General features: G+C 39.0%; 3 protein-coding genes across 3 annotated transcripts; 1 reads left to right on the forward strand and 2 right to left on the reverse strand.

Annotated features, from left to right (window-relative positions):
• Positions 1 to 1,980: 1,980 nt before the first annotated feature.
• On the reverse strand, positions 1,981 to 5,652 carry LOC135698345 (protein MMS22-like). The gene is made up of 3 exons (XM_065218261.1): positions 3,772 to 5,652; positions 2,739 to 3,717; positions 1,981 to 2,668 (listed from the first exon to the last, which is right to left on the reverse strand). The coding sequence occupies exons 1-3, from the start codon at positions 5,564 to 5,566 to the stop codon at positions 2,155 to 2,157; spliced, it is 3,288 nt and encodes a 1,095-aa protein (XP_065074333.1). The 5' UTR covers positions 5,567 to 5,652; the 3' UTR covers positions 1,981 to 2,154.
• A 968-nt stretch (positions 5,653 to 6,620) lies between these two features.
• RpL21 (ribosomal protein L21) lies at positions 6,621 to 10,995 on the forward strand. The gene is made up of 3 exons (XM_065218369.1): positions 6,621 to 6,717; positions 7,001 to 7,165; positions 10,569 to 10,995. Exons 2-3 carry the CDS (start codon positions 7,037 to 7,039, stop codon positions 10,923 to 10,925), a joined length of 486 nt encoding a protein of 161 aa, XP_065074441.1. The 5' UTR covers positions 6,621 to 6,717; positions 7,001 to 7,036; the 3' UTR covers positions 10,926 to 10,995.
• Positions 10,996 to 16,555: 5,560 nt separating this feature from the next.
• Usp12-46 (Ubiquitin-specific protease 12/46) lies at positions 16,556 to 18,487 on the reverse strand. The gene is made up of 5 exons (XM_065218262.1): positions 18,330 to 18,487; positions 18,174 to 18,254; positions 17,351 to 18,112; positions 17,142 to 17,285; positions 16,556 to 17,083 (listed from the first exon to the last, which is right to left on the reverse strand). Exons 1-5 carry the CDS (start codon positions 18,330 to 18,332, stop codon positions 16,976 to 16,978), a joined length of 1,098 nt encoding a protein of 365 aa, XP_065074334.1. The 5' UTR covers positions 18,333 to 18,487; the 3' UTR covers positions 16,556 to 16,975.
• Between the last annotated feature and the right edge of the window lie 4,122 nt (positions 18,488 to 22,609).

Here is a 22,609-nt window from a genome sequence, read left to right on the forward strand (position 1 = left end):
AGGAGGTGTTTCAAATCAATTCAGCGATTCATTGGTGATTTTAGGTTATAAAACCGTCATGTAGCTCAGCGTATCCTCTACAACGGTCTCAAAGAAAGCATGTATGGCCGACTAGTGTGTGGGCAGGCCAGTGACAAGGCCTATACCAACAGCAGCGTTTGACAGTAGGCAGCATGTCCCGGGCTCAAATCGTTTATTTTGCTGTGCTGGGCCCGCTGTCATGGTATAACATGTTGCCTACGCGCCTGCCACTGGGCTGTGTGTGGGTCACTTCTACTCACTTATCAATAATTGGCGTTGACGGCACCGTCGAAAAGCCGTCTCTTCTAGCAAAGATTGACAGCTTCTTATGGGAATTTTCGGTGGAGTGAAAGGATAGTACGATGTCCGCCATGTTTCACGCACAGTCTGATGTTTGCTCATGGATTTTACCATAGGACTAAAGAACTACAGAGTCGCAATCAACACCAATAGACAAAAATGGCACAACTGATGGCGTTTTCGTTTTTACTATACCACACCGGTGTAGTGTAAGCAGCAATAAGCGTGAGTCATTGACAGCCCATCATCATTTGTTTGTAAACAAAGGTGCAACCGATAGCTACACCCTGAATTTTATCGCTAAACGGCGGTGTAACACCGGTGTAACTACACCGCAAAAACGAAAATGACATGAGTAACTATTCTTTATCAGAGGCGATGTTATAGACTTCTCTTACGTTTGCGAATTGCACAAGTATTACTGCAGAACTTTGGGTGAATTCAAAGGTTTTCTTGCACTAATACTTATATAACTACTTTTTAACTCTATTAATTACAGTTGAAATTTCGGAATTAAAGAACCGACGAACCGACGTAACAGCTCATAGAATCTACTTTCAAAATCTTCACACAGAAAAATTGATTTTTGTTTCAGGGCCTAATGTATTTTGTTATTGATTCAAACATATTGTATCACTATTTCAACAAAACATATTTTTGAATCAACAAAATGGTTTTTAAAATCAACAAACAGATTATTGACTCTACAACCGATTTGTTGATTCAAAAAATATTTTTCTTAGAATTAACCGAATAATATATTTGAAACAAGGGGCGACCCCGGCGTAGTGGTTAACATCCATACCTCTCACGCCAAAGTCACGAGTTCAAATCTCACCCCCGGAAAAGTCACGAATGACCCAAGAGTGTTAAAGTGACTTTAACAATAAAAAAAAAATATTTGAAACAATATTAAAAATATATTAAGCCCTGAGTCCAAAATATATCCATTTGAATTTAAAAAACTGAGTTACTTCACTTTTTGCAATTATGATTCGATTCGACTCAATTTTGAGTGTTGTGTTTGGCCGTGTTGTAGAAGCGATGTTTTGCATATCATTATTGATTTTTAAGTTTTCTCGTAAAATTGATTCGTTAACAGATTCGAGCTATTAAATTTGATTTTCAGGAACTATTTCCCAGCTCTATAATGTAACACATAAATTATTATAAGAAAATGTTCAGTAGAATGTGGGGAACATTTTCTTCTTCTTCTTTCTCGATGGTCAGTGTATTTTGACACATGAGCCTAGGGATGGGGGAACATTTTAACATGTTGTTCATCCCCAATATCCATAGAAAATACTGGCGGTAAGCTCCAACTTGGATTAACTTTTAATACCGACCCTATTTAGATGATCTGCAGAGGTTTTGCTCAGAGTCATGATGATTAACTCTAATGTCGACATCAAATTTTACTCGTTTAATGGGTAGTCCAAGTTTCCCAGGACATCTGGCGTCTTTTTATTCTTCGTTGCAGGTTCATTAATCGCTTCTGCAGTCCATATTGAAAATTATTCGTGCTAAACAAATGCAAGTAGTTCTGGCAGTAATGTTGTACACATTAAAAAAAAAATAATACAATCTTAAACTTGAACATCAACCAATCAGCGACTGAATCAAGCGGTCACCGTGCAAAGTTTGTAGAGGAAACATTATTAAGCTTTGAAGGTTTGATAACTTTTGCTGAAGTTTTGAAGTTTTGATTGGCATGACGCACCTTTTACTCTTGATGAGTTTTGCTGATAAAATTTCAGTGAAGCAGGAATCTTGCGTGACTTGGTAAATCCCGGACTTTTTTGTTTTTACGGCGCATGCATTTACAAAAAAAAATCAAACTTTTTGTTTGGCAAAACTAGCTTCTACGGCTCCTTCCAGTTGCAACAGCAATCGACGAAGATGTTTGTCTTCACCGCCACCCCGCAAGCGCTCTGTTTCCGTAAGCTCCGACCGAATTGTCGATATAATTGATTTTATAAATTCCGGATTTCTGTCGGCCAGATTGTACATAAAACGGAAGTAACTGCCAGTCTCCATAGGGAGGTTTTTCTTGGTAAACGACGACAGACAGTTTTTCAGTTCCAACTTAATGAGATTGGAGTTGTTGTGGGTGCAATCAAGCATGTTGAAAACGAGCTCGGAGGCGATGACTTTGCTCGGGAAACTGTCGTGGCATATCATCGCGTGGTCCATGATGGTAGAGGCATTCAATCGAATAAAAAGTGCTATCTTTCCGTTGTCCTGGGTGCTCTGTAAACATCCCAGGAGGTACAGGAGCATTTTCATACCGCTTTCAGCGTTTGCTTTGGGCAGGGCACCCTGCAGTTCAACGTACGCGAATAAATATCTACAATACAAGAATGTAATTAGCACTTAGTAAGTTAACAATTGATTAGATAAATACAAGTTACACATACCTGTTGAACGCGAATGTTATAAAAGGCTCATTATGTGACGAGAAAAATGTAACAAACGGCCGGGCGGCATCGTTCTTGTCTTTGAATTTGGAAAATTGAGGAGCCCATTTCACCATCATGTTCGTCACGTGGTCGCTAATTACTGGATCGCTTGTATAGTTCATTTGTCCCACAGCATCCATTATCCGATGCCACACTTTTCCCATCGCCAGAATTACATCGTTAGAGACGTTCCGGTCCGTGAGTACGGTTATTGGCAGAAAATACTGATTGAACGCCACATGATACAAGCACGTCGGATTGCTTTTGATGTATATGGCAGATCCACATTCCTTCAGGGCAAGAGCTAGTACTGTCATCACTCTCCTCAGTATAACCACACTAGGATTCGTAATCCATTTGTCGAAATGTTGAAACAATGCATGCAATTTGATTGTAATATCGTACTGCGCACGGTTGTCCTTTCCTTCGAATTCCCTGTACTTCTTCCCGACGAATTTGAAAAACAATCCTATCGGCTCCTCGTCTCCATCACAGAGATCATATTCTGGAATCTCACAAAGCGATCGGAATTCCTTCATTCTGTTAACTGCCTGTGAAAGATCACGCAGCTGTTCTCGACCGTTCAACAGGGCAAACTTCAACCAACTTCGCACGAGCAATTTTTCCTCTATCTCACCAATACGATCACTCTTTACGATGAGCTTGATGTAATGTAGTCGCAGGTTTATGTCGGCACCGACGTTATCTACAAAGTAGGTAAACATGGCCATGAATGGCGTAGCATATGACTGCCCGGTGGAGAACAAAGTGAAATGGGCCGCAAGGTCCGCAATGAGTAGGCACGGGTTCGTTGGTTGGTTGAATGCATCCTTCACATAGGGGAGTACAACCTCGTACAATGGTTGCAGATCGTCGCTGTTATTATCGACTCGACAGAGCTGTTTGGACCGGAAACAATCAAATAAGCGGGCGAAAACTGAAAACGACAACCAAGTCAGCAACTATTCAGTGTAAATCAAAATGTACTTACTATCTAACACCGCATCTCTTTCGCCTTCCGAACACCTATTCAGGTACTTCCCCAGCCAAGCGCCAACAAATTTCTCTTCTCCTTTTTCAAACTCTCCCTTGGAAATGGCTCTGCCGTAGACGACGCACATTCCTTCGGCAAGCACGTGCAACGAGGGCTGCAACCGGTCCCCATACTTTCGACAAGCTTCGTCTAAACTTTCCAGGAACTGTTGCAGATGGTTTGCCTTATCGTAACCTCGCTGATTGAATGCTATAATGAGTGCCATATTCACCAAGACTATCGTAGTTATGCGACGAATCGTAGAATCTAGTATCGCCGAGGGGCTCAGCTGATCCAACTTGAACTGCAGTAGCTGTTTCGATAAACGAAGATAGTCATCCTGATAAGGAGTTGCTTCCATCATAGTGAGCATCAACAGCGAGAAGTTATAGATACCTTGTTCGGTCATGGAGTCCAGCTTTACAGGAGCCATTTTCAAAATAGTGCGGTTGAAGAGTATCTGTACTTTTGTTTTCTGGTTACTCTCAGAATAATGACGCAGCATAAAGGCGATCAGAGTTAAATAACACTTGTAGCTGGATATTTTCGAATCGAGGGCATTGAATGCTTCTTGACTAGCTCGGTAATTAGCTTGCTCGATAAATCCAGTTGGTGATCGATTTATACAAGCAAGCTTACTCAGGGCTTCAGATGGCAATTGGAATGGAGAATTAAGTCGCTTGTTGAAGTAATCCCACAGCGTAACCAGGAAATCGTGCTTTATTGGCCACCATTGACAGTAAATGGGCTTGAGCAGCAATAGAAAAGCCCTCAGCTGCTCTTCTGATTTTTCTCCTTGTATAACTTCCTTAATTGCTCTATCCAAAATTGTATAATCCGCACTAATCCGAATAACGGGAGTTTCCTTTAAGCTGACATTATCCAACATATGATATTGATATAGAGATGCTATTCCACTCATCATCCAAGTTTGGAACAAGAAGTCATTCGCCTTTGTCAAAGCAAGCCCGTGCATTTTATTCTGCTTCCTGGATACTTCTTGTTTCTCCAACTGGACCGTTTCTAGAGCTTTTTGCAAACAATTCCAAAAATCCAGCTTGTTACTTTCACTTTCAGACAACGTCATCATTGCTATCCACATTTTCCTCGTACAAGGGCAGTAGAACTGATTTTCGGTTGGTAACTCATCTTTTCCAATTTTGTTATATTTCAGCAATGCAAGCCGAACCAGACTAACGAGCACGTCGAGATATAGCCCTTCATACTCTGGCAAAGCCATCCCAACTTTCTGCATTTCAAAGTTTAGCAGCAATCCCAACCACCGCCAATCCAACACGGCATGCAAGAATTCGTAGCTTACCAAGCTCAACTCCTTGATCATCACCATCCCAGCATCTTCCACGACACCGATGAAGTCCGGTAAACTATCCTGCAGCGTAAAAATCGCATCCAGCAACTCTTTCTCGTTGAACTCCACAATCTGCCCAAGGATCACCCGGAAAAGCATATTGACATCGGATCTTTTTCTTCCGCACTCGGAATCTCCCAAATCACGGCGAACTTCATCAACTGCTAACTTTCCGATAGTGTCCCGAGCTGACCTTACCAACTGCTGTAGCAACTCTTCGTCCATGTAGTAGAATTCGATTCCAAACAGCTGAACCGGCGAATCTTCAACGGATGACATCGGAACGGAATAGTTCTGTTGAAACCTATCCACATCCACTAGCTGACGGACATCGTCACCCACAAAACGGGAAATCTCCACAAAACTTTGTTTGCAATTAAACATTTTGTTATTCTAGAACTAAGCCATATAGCAATTACAAAACTATAAAATATAATAATTATTCAGAGCGTAAACATTTTTTGCACCGATTGAACTTGGCGCGAGAAACTGATGTGTAGCACAAGCTATCACAACATAAACAAACCTCTCAAATGTTTCGAACAATAAACAAGCGTAAAGATGTGGGCCATCTCATTCATGAGCGCCGAAATGATAAAAAGGCCTTTTGACTGGGAGTCGGATATTATTTTCTGTATTAATTCTCCAATCAAGATCTTATCACATCTGGTGAATCACACGACTTACTGCTGTTCAAAGCCTCGCGCCTTCTTGCTGCTAGTGATTTGATTATTAGTACACTCAGGTCCTTTTTTACACGGGGGATACGTACCGTGTAAAAAAAACTACGAGATTCTGATTTTTCACATGTTTAAATGTTTTAAAAAATCGGATTTTGATGCCATTTGTAATTATAGCATGCTATGGTCCATATAGACATATTTTAAAAATGTTTGTATTTACACCAAAAATTGTGATTTTGAGGTATGCCATTCGATTACCTATAGCTTGAAACGGATAATGTGATTGGATTCAACACAGCAAAAAAAAATGTAATATCGATCAACGTAATTCAAGCTGATGTATGAAATAATGATGTAATAGCAAAAAGCAGATACAATATTACATCAATGGATGTAATTTTGTTCGCAAAATCGATGTACATCGTACAATGTGATATTACACAACCGATGGATTGACCTGGTTGCAGCAGTTTCGATGTAATATTCAACAACTTTTTTTGCTGTGAAGTCGATAGGTTGTATCCTCGGTTGTATCATTATCGAGAAATCGTTAAAAACACCGTGTAAATCGCGAAAAATCGTGTAATAAAAACCGCATAGCAAAAATCGTTTAAAAAAGACTACAGTGCATAAGGTTTAGAAAATTTGAATAATTATTAAACATCATCTTCAAATTTTTTAAACAAAATCTACAAAATCATTTTAAAATATACCCCTCCAAAAGGCATTCGATCCCACCGGGGCGGCCTTTGTGACATTAGTGACTTTTAGCCGGAAGCCAGTGCAGCCAACATATGTTGACAGCTGAAATCCCTCAACATAACCTTTTCCTTGTTATTCGTGAAGTTGACAGTACGTATCGACAAATTTTCCTCAAAAAATTGTAAAATTTCGGTGAAAACTTAATAATTTTCAATCAATTCGCAAAGTAAAGTAATTCCAGCGTAGCCATTGATCTTAGTATCGTGAATTTCAAACGAACTTGTTTGAATATTTTGTGTAATTTTCGTTTGAAATTTCCAAACAAAACGCTTGCTAGTTGGATGCTGAATTGAAAATTGATGGATCTAATGCGGCTTGCGTTGAATATGAATTGCTAGTGTCGTTTCTAATTGATTTCCTTTCATCATTTCAGCATCTGGTCCGCTCACAATACCAATAAGCTAACAAAATGACCAACTCGAAGGGTTATCGTCGTGGTACCAGGGACATGTTCTCCCGTCCCTTCCGAAAGCACGGTACCATTCCACTGTCCACCTACCTGAAGGTCTACAGAGCCGGAGACTACGTGGACATTAAGGTGAGTAGATTATGGAACGTATTTGTTGGTGAAAGTGATTCGGAAATGTTCCGAATGGGTGTACGAAAAGTTCACCGTTAACCTCTTAGCTATGCTCCGAAATTGATCTTGTTCGGTGATTCCGAAGAAAAAGTAGGTGGCAGTGAGGAACAACGTCTGCCGTATGTTGCATCAAGGTGTAATTGCAAAACTGTAATGTTTACACATTTCATCTAAAAGTTCAGGGTAAAAGAAAATACTTCCCTACCCACCTGCGAGCTCCGATTGTGAATTGGATGTTTGTTTACAAAATCAATGCAGTTACTTTTTAGACACAAAAATAGTTAGGCATAGGATGGGTCTAATGTTGGCCTATGGATTAATAAGATTGGTCCCATTGCTAAAAATCTGCTATTTATCAATTTTATCTAGATGAATGCGTCATTGGGACGGTACTAATGGATATTTTGGTCGCTATTGAAAATTTAGTCGATTGCTGAAATTAGGGGCATTTTTTTAGGCCGGCATTACATCCATTTCCCCTATTTCGTAAAAATTAAAAGCTGTCGTTCTTTTAGATGCTCGTGGTTTGTAGCTAAGCCAAAAGCTGAGAAAAATGTTTACTTACACTTTGTGCAAGCTAAGTATTTTTAACTAAGCGATCATGGAAATATTTTTCCAAACATGCTAAATTTGAATACTGGTTATATAAGGATTGCACGGTTCTTCGTCATTTATGGTGGTAAGTTCCAACCGGGTTTATCATCGGATTAAATCCCTATGAGGAATGCAGAACTGCTTGGATGTCGATGTCGATCCTAAACAAACAATATTTGGCAGATCCTCCAAATGAGGGTCAGTATTAAAAGTTGTCCGTTTGCGTTGAAAACAATACTCTTCAGCTAACCTTTCCTAATTCATTTCCTAGATCACATGTTAGGCAAGGCCAGGTGCCCAGTTGTGTGCCGTTCATTCGTACCTATGTCAAAAATATGTCGATGCGAGCTTCACGTCACTCGCTATGGACGCATTGTTTAACTTGCTGGTTTATGGCATCGCCACCACACCAGTTGACGCCTTGCCTTACACGGAGAAAAAATAGTATCCAAAATTTACTTAATATTGAATTTAGCCTCTCCTTGCACTCTTTATTGTTGTCAAAAAAGGAACAAGAGATTCAACCCCACGGTATAGTTCAGCCCAATAAGTTACTTATGAGTAAATTGCATATTCTCAAATTTACGTGAATTAAACTTAATTTTGGGTAGAATATACTTCAGAGTAGGTAATGTTTTTGCTGGTGTTAAATGGAAACTACTATACGCGATTTACTCAAATTTGGGTTATTGGGCTGAACCCCGGAATTGAGGGAAAAGTACTTAATTTTGGATAGTTTTTCATCTCCGTGAGTACGATTATAATGTTAAAACAGTACTAGAGAGCATAGAATGATCGATGGTCTGTGGGTACATCTGATGAACTAGAAAAACGCTAGTGTCGCAAAAACTTATTGAGAGTAGGGTAAGGTGGGTATTAATAAGTTAGTACAGTTATTATTTTATTTGTTTGTGAATATCAACAGGTTCAATGCATTGTGGTCAGAGGTGTTAACGACCAGTGCTGCAAAATCTCGACAATACATAGCGATATTCAAAATTCTGCTATGGTCATTCATTTGAGCTAACAGTCATGGTCAAGGCAAACCATGTCAACTGTCAGTGATGAACATATAGAGATATTTTATTAGCTAAATTTGATACGAAATTAAATAACTTGAGCAAAATAATTACATGGAGCCGTTAAAGCGAACAAGTATCTACGTACTGAACTGCCAGGTGTGGGAGCTGCCTCCATGGCGTCGGTAGCATTGGTGCTCAGCACGGAAAACAAGATCGACGGAAAACAAACCAAGGAAAAAAAAATATCACGCGAAAGTCTATCAGTGACATTGACAAATCTCAACACCGAATGAGACTTACTTACACAAAAATGTCACTATGAAATCGTGTGTGGCGAAAATGTCACATTTTTTCTCCATACAATTTCCATGACATATACCACCTCTGATTGAGATTACATTGAACCTGTTGATAAACAAAAATATAAATAAATCAAGTAGACAGCCCCATTTTGCCCTATAAACCTTTACTGTGACCTAAGATTACCAGTTCTACGTCGAAGGAGAAGTCTCTTTTGTAGCTACAATATCGTTGAACCAAAGGGTTTTGCCTTTTGCTACAACTCAGTTTATGTTTTATTGTTGTTTTACATCAATACTGGGCTGGATGAAGCCCCAATGATGTTATATAAAAAAATAGTTATTGTTGTTTATTGTTTATTGAAAAATTCAACTGACAAATACTGTCTAAATGAATAAAACTTAAACTAAATAGTTACGGTCAACGGTACGGAAAAGGCCAAGTAGCCGATGACGAAACACGTCAGCTGATACATTGAAGTCGAACATATAAAAAAAGTTGTTGAATTGCCGGCTGATTGCTCGAATTGGCTCGTGTTGTGTATAATTCCGGCTCCGTGGTTCCAAAAACAGAAAGTCGCGTTGACGAAGAGACCTCTCAGGGGCATACATATTTAGTTGTGACAGCAGTGTTGGGCAGTCAATGTCAGCTTTCCAGCGAACATAGCTTGAGCGACCGTCCGTCTCACCTCTAATGGCTCGATTCCCAGGAGACGGCAACGCTGCTCGTACGGTGGCAAGTTCGTTGGGTCACGCCAGTTGAGGAAACGAAGAGCATATCTCACAAACTTGCGTTGAACGGATTCAATTCTAGTGATCCAGCTAGCATGGAAAGGGCACCAAACAACTGAACTTGACTCCAATAAGGATCGCACAAGCGAGCAGTAAAGTGACCCGAGACATAGCGGGTCACGAAACTCGTCGGCAATTTTGAAAATAAAGCCCAATTGTCGATTAGCTCTGGAGATGATGTCATTGTAGTGGATTCTGAAAGTGAGTCTGCAGTCCAAGGTAACGCCGAGATCCTTTATGTGCTCTACACGAGCAAGACAGCGTCCGTAGAGAACATAGTCAAACATGATTGGTTCAATTTTTCGGTGATATGAAATAATGTTACATTTTTCTATGCTTATACCCTGGACAGACTATGGTTTATATCATGTAATATAGGCTGTCTTGCAATGAGCACTCATACATCTAGTTTTCACTGGAAATCCTATATACGAGTGCTCATTGCAAGACAGCCTATATTACATGATATAAGCCATAGTCTGTCCAGGGTATTAGACTCATCAAATTTCTTGAGCACCAGTGAGCAAAAATACCTAACATATTCTGGAGATCCCAGCAGTCCGAGAGGCTTTTAATAATTTTGTAGATTTTCGTATCGTCTGATGTAAATGATGATCAGTAAATAGCTCCTAACGAATGTTTCGCTCTTTTCAGGGTCATGGTGCCGTCCACAAGGGTATGCCCTACAAGGCGTATCACGGTAAGACCGGCCGTGTGTACAACGTCACCAAGCACGCTCTCGGTGTCATCGTGAACAAGCGCGTCCGCGGCAAGATCCTAGCCAAGCGCATCAACGTTCGCGTCGAACACGTCAAGCCATCGCGTTGCCGTGAAGATTTCCTGCGCCGTGTCAAGGAAAACGACGCGCTCCGCCACGAGCTGAAGCAGAAGAACCCGAAGGCCAAGATCTGCCTGAAGCGCAAGCCACATCCAACACGGGGCGAGCAGGTCATCGTGAACCCACCAGAGCCAGTCTTCCTGGCTCCGATCCCGTACGAGTTTGTTGCATAAGAAGGGAAAACTTGAACGGCGAGGAGTGAGTGTACATCTTTAATAAAAACAAATTTAATTTAAAGGTAAATATTTGATGTAATGAAAATTTGTCCGAACTTCTTTGGTGACAGAAAATAGGCACGGGTTCAAAGATGGTGCAGGCATGTTTAATACCCCGTACAGACTATGGCTTATATCATGTAATATAGGCTGCCTTGCAATGAGCACTCACACATAGGATTTCCAGTGAAAACTAAATGTATGAGTGCTCATTGCAAGACAGCCTATATTACATGACATAAGCCATAGTCTGTACTTGGTATAAGGTACATATTTAATGTTAAACATGTTTTCGTTGACCTTTGTTTGGTGATTGCGATTGCAAAGCATACCATTTCGAAGGCAACAAGTTTGAATCCCGTTAAGATCTTCTCGGCATTACTCATCTTGATTTGCAATTTGCTATATTATCTATGAACTTATTTCCCTTACTGGACCATAAATAAATATTTATTTATTTATTTAACAAACGGACGAACGACGACGATATTCCCGCAGGCTACGCTCATTGACAACTACTTTCATTACGCTTACAATAGTCGACACAGAACTCTGTAACAATAGTGGTGTAATATGGCCATATGGGGCAAGACGAGCATCGTCTGTAAAACACAACTTTTGACAGTTAATTTGGCAGAAAAGAGTAAACCACTCCACTAGTAAGGGGCTGTTCATTAACTACGTAGACAATTTTTTTTTTATTCTTGACCTCCCCCCCCCCCCCCTCTGCGTCTACAATTGTCCATACACAAATTTTAAAATTTGTATGGGGCGTGGATAATTACCCCCCCCCCCCCCTCCCCCTTCATGAACTGTCTACGTAGTACATGAACAGCCCCTAAGTTGTTATGCAGTGTACGGCAAAATATACGGAAAAAATACATAGCGCTTAACACTATGCATGATTTATGGTAGTGTTGGCAAAACTAGCAAAAATAAATAAATATTATTTTAATGTTGCAAAATAAGTTTTAGTGACCTTTTCTTTCTGATTCGAACATTCCATACAATACAATAACATAATGTTACCTTGTTCAATATTTAAATTTCAATAGATTTGCTTTTATTAAATTATATTATTAAGTTTCAAATGAGATGAGCATCATAAATTTATAAGGGTAACAATGTCCAAAATTCATCCCATACGAAACAAAACGGCAAAAGTGATCAAGTGGGCGGCATGATAGTTTAACATAAAGCAGAGTTGTTAAGACTAATTTAAAAAATATTAGCTTCCAATAAAATTTCATGCAGCTTATTGAAAGACTGTTTTATTTTAATGAACCTGGAAAAACATAACTTTACCAATAGAGACTTTACACTAGTTACCTATTTGTGATGCGATGTGATGTGAATAGAACCCACCATCAGTGCAAGGATTACCTATGACTGCAGATACTTCACTGGTTGTAAAGTTCTGCCTGATGGTTTGTTGCAGCAGGGTGAATCAACTTCATTGAAGACTTTTGGAAGACAAACGACAAGATGTACGTCTATCAACACGTGACAAGGGACTGGCAAATCCACGAACCCTTGTCCAGTCTACAAATCCGTTGAAACCCTTAGGCTGCCCCCCCAAACCCAGCATATAATAATGTTTGATTAATGAAATGTATTCAAAAAAGGGTTATTTAGAGCGAACAATCTTCAACTGGAACGTACTCACCAAATCAATATATTCGGGAGCGCATTCCCGATGTTTAATTTTCTCTAGTCATTTTTAAACAATTCCTCCTAAAGCGAATCCAACCACACAATAACTAAATATCACTTTTCTTCTTCATGTCACTCTGTGCACGCATCGTGAAAAAGACCAGCCTCGATCCTTCAAGTGTACATTTTCATATTGCACGTTAGCGATGATCAGAGCCAGTTGTCTCACAAAGAGTCGTAGACAGAGATGAATAAGCAGCTTGTGAATAAATGCACTTTGATGTTTGGTTCTGGTAGCAAGTTGGACCCGGATCATCAACCAAATAAAGGGAAAAAACAAAACGACCGACGCAAAATCGACACTGATCACTTCTTGGATGATTGGATATAAGTTTTGGCACATACTTTAAAGTATTTTGAAACTATAATTCAGGCATAACATTTGATAACGGCACAAAAGCATTTGTAAAAAAAACTTTCTAAGGTATTGGTTTGCGTGGGCGTACTTTGGTTCGCGTGTAGAGGGCCTTAGAAGGTTTGTTTACAAATGCTTTTGTGCCGTTATCAAATGTTATGCCTGAATTGTTCAATTTCCGGAAGGAAGAAGCGCAGCTGAAAAAAACAACACGTCATATTTTCAGCGCAGCCTACATGATATCTTGCGTAAAACAATTTATGACAAACTGTTGTTTCCACATATTTTATTCAATGGGACACCGTTTCTTTTTAATTCATCCAAAATACACACAAATCAATATTGAAAGATATCATCAATTAAGGTTTTGTCAAAACATCTAGTAGCGTAATAAAATACCAAACAGAAAAGTACAGTTTCTCACTGCACGCTGAATAATCTCAAACAATCACTCACTTTACACTAGTTACCTATTTTTCGAAAAAAGGCTACCTCGATACATATAACATAACTTTTGACTTCCATCGACGATTATCGCAAATTATCATTCAAACAAGCAAAGTAATATCAACAATCAATACGAAACTAACGATTTTAAATTGGCTCACTACTTGACTAGCCTATTGGTCCCAAGCAAACGATTAACGTATCCCATTCTAGTCGAAATTCTAGTACTACACAATGTTTGTTTTGATTCGCTATGAAAGTTTGACAGATAAAATGAGGGGTTATTGGATTTTCCTATGTTTCGAGGGGTGAATCATTAGCTTGGGACCAAAGAGAGTACCAGAGCTGAGCCAAAAAGCGGAGCACATTATTTCGGGACCTTCGTGTCTTAGAGTTACCTCTATGGTAATATCAACCGGTCCACACTCGTGTTTATTTCTGTTACCATGGGGACGTAATTTGTGATTAGCGTCGGTCCCTTTCAAATTGTATCATTATTTATGTACGGCCTTAAATTTGAAATGACGTTTCACATTCATCTAGTGATGACCGATTTTCATTCGAATGATAGATTAATCGATTAACGAACCGAAAAGTAAAATATTTGTAATCGGTTATATCATGCTGATATAAGCATTAACTTCTCCAGAGGATCATCATCAATCGTTTCAAACATATAATGCACTCTCATTGGTGGAAAAATGACAGCACAGCGAATAAAAAATAATCGATTGATTGTTAATCGAATAATTAAAAAAATGGGACATCTCTGATTTTGGTGTGATTGTTTTTATAAAAAAAGAGCGCAAAATTTCATCTCTACCGAGGGGGCAGCAAAGCCACAAAATTACCTTGCATACGGGGGGTATTCAGTGGATGAAAGGGACCGTGAAAGAGGACACTAAAATAGAAAAAAAAAATCTTCCAACTGTTTCATCTTAGTATTCTTCTGTAATATCACCATCGGATAGATGAGATAATCAGTGACAGTTTCGTTATATCTAGGTAGGTATACCTAGAAGGTCCCGAAGAAACGTGCTCAACTTTTTGGCTTAGCTCTGGTACTATCTTCGGTCCCAAGCTAATCGATGCACCCCTCGAAACATAAGAAAATCCACGAACCCCTCACGGCGAATGAGAACCAAATTTGAGTTTAGTTCACTCATAATCACCAAAAGTGCAGGAACTCAGCGATGAGTAAAATTTGTCTCATGGTTTCCTGTGGAAAACCTATAAAATCTGCCGAAAAATGAGTTAATTGACGAAAATTTTATTCAGTCTCGGAGCAGTACCAATAGACTGAGTGAATCCAATCTTTACTTTTCTCAAATTCGGGAATTTTTCCCTGGAAAATGCTGGGAAAACATGAGGCAAATGAGTTCCTGCACTTTTGGCAATTATGAGTGAACTAAACTCAAATTTGGGTCGTTCTCATTATATCTGTCAAATTTTCATAGTGAATCAAAACAAACATAGTGTAGTACTAGAATTTCGACTAGAATGGGGTACGTTAATAGATTTACTTGGCACCAATAGGCTAGTCAAGTAGTGAGCCAATTTAAAATCGTTAGTTTCCACCGATTGGTAATACGACATGCTCTAAACTAAGGACACGGGATATACTACAATTGATCAAATAAAAATGTAATATAGGCTGTCTTGCAATGAGCACTCATACATACACTGAGAAAACTAGAATTAAGATTTTTATAATACGTTTCGTATGAACGAGCATTTTGAACTGTGAAAATTTCCATAGCAGGCTTATACAAATTGCACGTCTCAATCATGATTTTCATACGAAACGCGTTTGAAGTTCATACGAGACTACAATGAACTTTATTAGTTTACCTTGTATGAAAAAAATAATGCGTCCACAGACAAACAGACATAACTCTCACAAGTTGTTCATCGAACAAGCATTTAACGGTTAATTTAAAAGTATCTCAGTTGGTAGTACTGCCACCTGTGGCGCGCATAGTCAATTCCCTTGCGTTTGACGTTTACACACTACCGCCATCTGTTCAGCGTACTATAGTATAGTATACCCACCACAGTGTACTCGAAAGATGGCGGTAATGTTTTAACGACGATGTTTTACAATGCGAAATATTCAATGTGTTATGTATGTTTGTCTGTGATGCGTCGTTTGTATGAAACGATCGTATGACGTTTGTTCAAAGCAAAACAATATGGCGTACGAACAGCAATTGTTATCGGATCTCAAGGTTCCGGTGGATGCTTTGCCTGTGTTCAGAGGTAAAAAACGCTAAATTCAGTGTAAAAGGATGTTCCGGGTACAAATTAGCATCTATATTACTATTTAATCAACGAATTTCGACTAAAATTACAGAGTGTGGTGTAAATACGGCAGCCTTAATTACGTGGACCAAGCAAAAGATATTTCAGGCATTGACTCGTGCTAATATAAACTAATATTAAGGTTAAATCAAATAGACAATGCAAATCAAATTATTTAATTGTTTGTTTTACTAAATTAAATTAATTTCACATGAAAAATAAAACAAAATCTGAAGGAGCATAAATATTCACGATTTCATAGTTGATACGATTATATTCCGTATTACACTCATTCAAAATCCATATGAATGAAATATGGTTTTCATAATCATAACAATATTTTCATACGACAGCTTTATGAAACTCATATCAATATATAGCGAAAATCATAAACGATAACGAAGGCGTGCGTTCATAATGCTATCGTATGAAATTCAAAACAAATTCTTTTGGTTAAAATCCATAAGCATTTCGTATGAAATTCGAACGAATTATTTCCTCAGTGTAGGATTTCCAGTGAAAACATTTCTAGTCACGGCAAGTAAAATTGCGGCCCATGTGTCCTAGAGGTTGCCGGTGTGGAAGACGCCTCCCTGGCACTTGATTGGCCAATTGGCAATCGACGCTCGTCGGTGAATTGGCACTCGATTGCGATGACTCGATGACTCCACAAAATGATATCGGTCATTTGTGGGTTCTGCCTATCTTGCCCTTAAATAAAAGGAAAAAAAGGTATTTCGAATATGTCAGAAGAAGAAAATGATGACGGTACTCACTTCTAAACGGCTGTATTTAAGCATGATATCCGAAATAATTTCCGGGCGGTTGACTTGTGTTTGCTTGCTAGTTTTGTCTCACAACTCATGTTATTTTTTTTTTGTTGCAGCAAGTTTACACTTTTTATCTAATAGACATTAGATATCTATTACTACTTGCTTGGACAGATTCTAACATTTTTTGTATCTTTCGTACGTAATTATTAAAGGCTCGCATTCTAACTAAGCGCAAAAATGAATTTGTTGTAAATTTTCGCCAATAGAAAGAATTTTAAAATGAAAACAGTGCTCCTCTGCTGCTCTTTTTTCACCACTAGACATGCTAAACAAGTTGCTATATATTATACTCAAGAATAAATTACTTCAACGACTTTACTTTCCCCTAAAATAAAACAAATTTCTTACTTACGCATGCTTCAGGTTGCATCCCGTGACTGGTAGAATAAAATATAACCTGTTTCTGATGATTTCTGTATGTCCGAAGTAAGACCATAAAAATCTTCTATTGTTGAGGCCTCAATTTTCTAGAACGATCATTCAACATTAGACGCGACTTATTGTTGAATTTCAACTCTCACTTACATCAACCATGTCATCATCAAACAGCAACCAGAATCCGTGACTTTTGACGATACTAATGTAGTGTCCACGATTTGGCCCCGAACCACAATGAATAACCACCGCCATAAGATCATAAAGTCGATCAGGGTTCACGGCATCATCCGACTAGGTAAAAATAAACCATTATTAAGCATGAACCTAAAGCCATCATGTTGAACCATTAATCATACCGTATTGAACAGTCTCAATTCAAGAGGAAACACAACCCTGTGGGAAACTTTTATGTGACGATTATACTGCTCCATATATTTGAACCTTTTGAGATGCAATGCCAGTATCATTGGCAATTTTTTAACTCGCATACGCTTCTGTGCCTCCTGGTAACTGCAGCAATTATCACATTTAAACTTGTTGTCACTGCACAGGGTCTCGGTATTACTGAAGCACCTCAAACAATGTGTTATGCTAGTATTTTGATCGACATCCACTTGCAAATCAAAAAAGTTTTCATCTTTGCTGCTAACAGTCTCACAATTTAAACATCTAGTTTCACTGGTCAATATACCCTGAAATATCTCATGCACCCAGGTGGGTTCTTGCGGTTGTCCCGAGCTGTCCCCATTCAGGCTTCCTCCCAAGCTGCCGATGTTCTTATTACCGCCCGTTGCGCCACCTTTCGCTTGGTTTCGTTCCGCTAGGATTATTTCGTTTATATGGTTGATCAAGAAGTTCAAGAACTCATGTGCATCCTGTTGCATATAATTATCGAATTCTTCTTTCTCCTTCCGCAACCGGGCAATGAATTTTTTCGGTGCGATCGAACCGACCTTTTTCTTCTGAGTGGCAATGCTGTAGAATAGGTCAGCCAAACAGGAGAGCAGCGTTTCCTTCGTGCGCTTATTTTTGGCCTTGTATTCTAGCACCTTTTCCCGAAATGGCCTGCAGAAGTAAAGGGCTTGCAATACTGAATTACTATAGCAGGTGTTGCCAAACTGGAAATAAAATAAACAAATTCGTAGTACCGGTTCCTCAAAGGGATTTAATTCCACTAACATTCACTAAACCGAAATAATGTTCATTAGGAGGGAACTGATCGGCACCGATATCACGTTCAAGCTGGGAAACGTTTGCTCCCTGGAATGAAAGAGAAAGGTCATTTCCATTTGCGTACGAGGCGTCACAACAATGATGCAAAAAGTCACTTCTTACCATTTTCTGTAACAATTAACAACTACCGACGAAAAGTAACATTAAATTATAGTGGTTTGATGCTTTTAAAACTAAATGAATAAACTCTTATGATCTAAAGATCAATTTACACGATTTTTTGTGCATTTTTGCGAAAATTGTATGCACAGCTGATAAAAATTTTCAATGTTGTTTTGAAAGGTTTGTTTCTGACGTCAGAAAATGTCACTTGAAGAGGATGTGAAACACGTAGCTGGTGCTGATGTGCCAAAATGTCAATAAGAAATGGTGCCGACCATCTAGTCAGATTGAAATGTTTCAATCATATTCAGGGAAAATCAGCACTCTAAGCTACGATTACCTAAAATTATAGGTAAAAAATTATCGATATTTTTTACCGATAAAAATCGTTACTTTTTTCTTTACTTAGGATATTTTTTACCATAAATTAGGACATTTTTAACGTTAATTATTGGTAATCCATGATTACAGATAATTAAGGTATGTGCACTTTCTTCGATAATTTTTACCGATATCTAGGTATTCTTTACCGACTTTTAGGTATGTGCATCTTAGCGTGAGGGGCAGGATGTGTACACTCAAAAATATAACTAATCGAAGAAAGATTAAAATTTAAACATGTTATGGTTAAGCAATGTTTATGCATAGATCGGCTTAAAATTTGATCCCATAATTATACTAAGTTCGAATATTGGTGAGGAATTCGTCCAATGTTTATTAAATTGCAACGTTGACAGGATGAAGCTTGCAGTTGTTCGGTTAGCTTTTAAGATTACAATTCAGTTTTTTTTTAGTTTTTAGCAAGGTTCTCAATTTTAGATACTCAGGATCGCTGACATCACCGTGGATTTTTACGGCTGGCCAGCCAGTTGCATGCATCGGAAGCATTGAAGAGCTGGATAAGTAGGTACTCATGTGTGCGAATGAGCGTTCGCCATAGAGCCATCGACCACTTTGAAATCCCGTCGAATTTCCTGGGAAATTCTCCACAGTGATTGCTGGTTCGAGTCCGGTTCGATGCCCGATGCCACACAGAATCACTATCCGAATGCTGCGGATTTCCTAATCAACAGCTTACCGGCTGACTTCATTGGCGAGGGAATCGATAAGACGCGTGGTTGTTGGTCATTTTAACGGATTTGTTCAACAAGCCCCCGTTCTAGAACCTATACCACAGACAAACAGACATAACTCTCGCAAATTGTTCATCGAACAAGCATTTAACGGACAATTTAAAAGTATCGTAGTTGGTAGTACCGCCACTTGTGGCGCGCATAGTCAATTCTCTTGCGTTTGACGTTTACACACTACCGCCATCTGTTCAGCGTACTACCCACCACAGTGTTCGCAACAGATGGCGGTAATGTTTTAGCGACGATGTTTTACATTGATAAATATTCAGTGTGTTATGTCTGTTTGTCTGTGCCTATACTGCACCGGACTAATTAGTGCTAACTAGTAATTCGATGGTGGTGGTCCACAAGTGCGATGCGGCGATGCGGCTGAACTTGATTAACTCGGTACCATGTCCGGTAGTGAACCGGATTCTAACTCGAGCGGTTTTGTACGACGCAGGGATCAGAACAATTTATAAATAAATATCCTTATTTATTTCTATGCTGATAGGTACCTAGTACCAAGAAAATAAAATATTTTTTTGTTATTTTAGCAGCATTTTTGATTTGCATTAAAAAACAAAGCAAATGAAACTGACAGTTATGAATCGAATAAATACATTCACTTTATTCTATCTATGCGTAAACCATTTTTTACTAAGTTCGTATTCTCTCACTTTATACCAAGCTATGCGTCGGTCAGGAGAGTTGCGATTTAGCGTAACTTTTAATCTATTTATATTTGAAAATCTTTTGAGTGTAGTCAAATCGACCTACACAGTAAGAAAAAAGTACCCAAGTTCACTTTTACTTAAGGGCCACCCCTATAGGGGAAGTAAAACTTGATCTGAAGTAATATTTGATGTAAAGATTGCTCAAATTGGTAGATATTATAATTTTTAGTATAAATATTAATGATATTAACTGTCAAGCGGAAAGCTTCAAAGTAAAAAAAATAACAGTGTAACTTTAACGTATACACTCAATGACGTTCCACCGTTGTTGTTTATGTTTGCTGCAGCTTTCTGTTTGTCTTAATTTTTGCCTAGATTTTCGTTTTCGATAGCTCTGATCGATTTCGTCTTCGGCTATTCATGATAAAAACGGTACTGGACGTTCCCCCAGCAACAAATCTCTTCAAGTTGCATTCTAATGGCGAATCGAGCGTAATACGACCACGGGACCATCACTATGGGCTTCCGTTAACAGGGGCGGCATTGTTAATCGATTCCCGTTTGAAAGCTAATCGATTCACCCCTCGAAACATAGGAAAAACGAATAGCCCCTCATTTCATCTGTCAAACTTTCATAGCGAATCAAAACAAACATTGCGTAGTACTAGAATTTCGACTAGAATGGGATACGTTAATCGTTTGCTTGGGACCAATAGGCTAGTCAAGTAGTGTTAGTTTCGTATTGATTGTTGGTACGACTGCGCCCATTGATTTAACCGAGGGGGACGACTCTATCTACGATGCGAAGAAAAAGATTTTGTTTTAGTGTGGTTAGCTGCGCGCACGCTGAGTAGATAGAAAGAAAATGTATGACGATCCTGATGATTTCCTGCAAAAAGATGATGTGCGATGCAAGTAGATGCGAGAAAGATTTTTAGTAGATTGGTTTGCTTGTGTAAGATTTTTCGAGCATCTAGAATTGAGATTTAGATGTGACGCCCCCCTCGGATTTAACACACGGCGGCTCTTTATCCAGGATTCGCCCCTCAAGCCGCTGCCATAAAATACTTTCTAAGCTACACACCTGTGTATAATTCTCATGGTCGGGGTTGCAGCGCGCTTATGAGCGGCGCGCTCCGACTGTCACCAAATGAGAATTTAACATAAGCGCGATAATAATATCTATTGAGATTTTCACGTTCGGTTATATTGGCACCGACAAACCGACATGACACCCGACCCCCTTCACTCGTTGGAATACACAGAAAAAAAAGTTGTTGAATATTACATCCAAACTGCTGCAACCAGGTCAATCCATCGGTTGTGTAATATAACGTTTTACGATGTACATCGATTTTGAGAACAAAATTACATCGATTGATGTAATATTGTATCTGTTTTTTGTTACATCATAATTATATCATACATCAGCTTGAATTACATTGATCGACATTACATTTTTTTTGTTTGCTGTTATCCAAAAGGTTTGTGACGAGACAAAGTTGAACTGCAGCGTTGGATGAAAACACGCACACCAACCTCTATGCATGCACGAACTCACACCACTACGTCTGACGGTACAGCGCAAATCAAAACACTAAGCGGTCTCATCATTCATCGTCATCAGTCAGCTTCGGCAGCTTCCGTTTGCGTTTTCATTTACCGGCGTTTAAAAATACGCCGGTAAATGAAAACGCAAACTTACGTTAAAAATAGGAAAGTAATTCTTACGTTAAAAATAGGAAAGTAATAATTATTCCAACGTAATTGTGAATAGAATACGTGATGTGTTGGCCATGGAAGACGGCATATTTATTTCATTACGTTTGTTTAGCAATGGTTTCAGTCGCGCACGGAACCCCTTTGGATAAGGTTGTGTTTGTTCTCTGTTTTGTGCGTGCGTTCGCCTTCATAGTTTTCGGCTGCATTTGCCGGATTAGCGCTGGCACTCTGCCTCCCGGACGGTTATACGTGTGTGAGTGGTAGTTTTCTCGCTTTCCGAGAAGTTTTAGAATCGAGAAAGAAAACATGATTCATGATGTTTGCAAAATAACAAGCATCAGAAGGTGTGGCGCTGCGTGGTTTGATTGTTTCTCCCAGACCAGAAATGTGTGGCATCGCGAGTGAAAATTTTAATTTCAGTTTATGTATGCGCTGCAAGGTGCGTGTAAAGCTTGGCACGATTGGTGTTGATGTTGGTACACTTGCAACTATTTTAGCAAAAAATAAAAAAAAAATCAAAAGAAATTGATATCGAAAGTGTACCAAAAGTGCTTCTGAACGTGTTTCGCAGTTGGATGTGGTGAAATTCGTGGTTGTTTTCAGTGAAAATTCCGTATCACAAATTTGCTCACCGAGTTCCCTTTTTTTGCCGTTCGACGACATCGGGAATGCGCTCCCGGATATATTGATTTGGTGAGTACGTTCCAGTTGAGGATTGTTCTTGTACATTTCTCGATTGCATTTTCGAGGGGACGTGTCTGCTTTTGTG

Source organism: Ochlerotatus camptorhynchus, unplaced genomic scaffold (assembly GCF_037179485.1).
Source record: "Ochlerotatus camptorhynchus isolate MF236.1 unplaced genomic scaffold, CSIRO-AGI_Acam_v1.1 ptg000085l, whole genome shotgun sequence".
NCBI classification, from domain to species: domain Eukaryota; kingdom Metazoa; phylum Arthropoda; class Insecta; order Diptera; family Culicidae; genus Ochlerotatus; species Ochlerotatus camptorhynchus.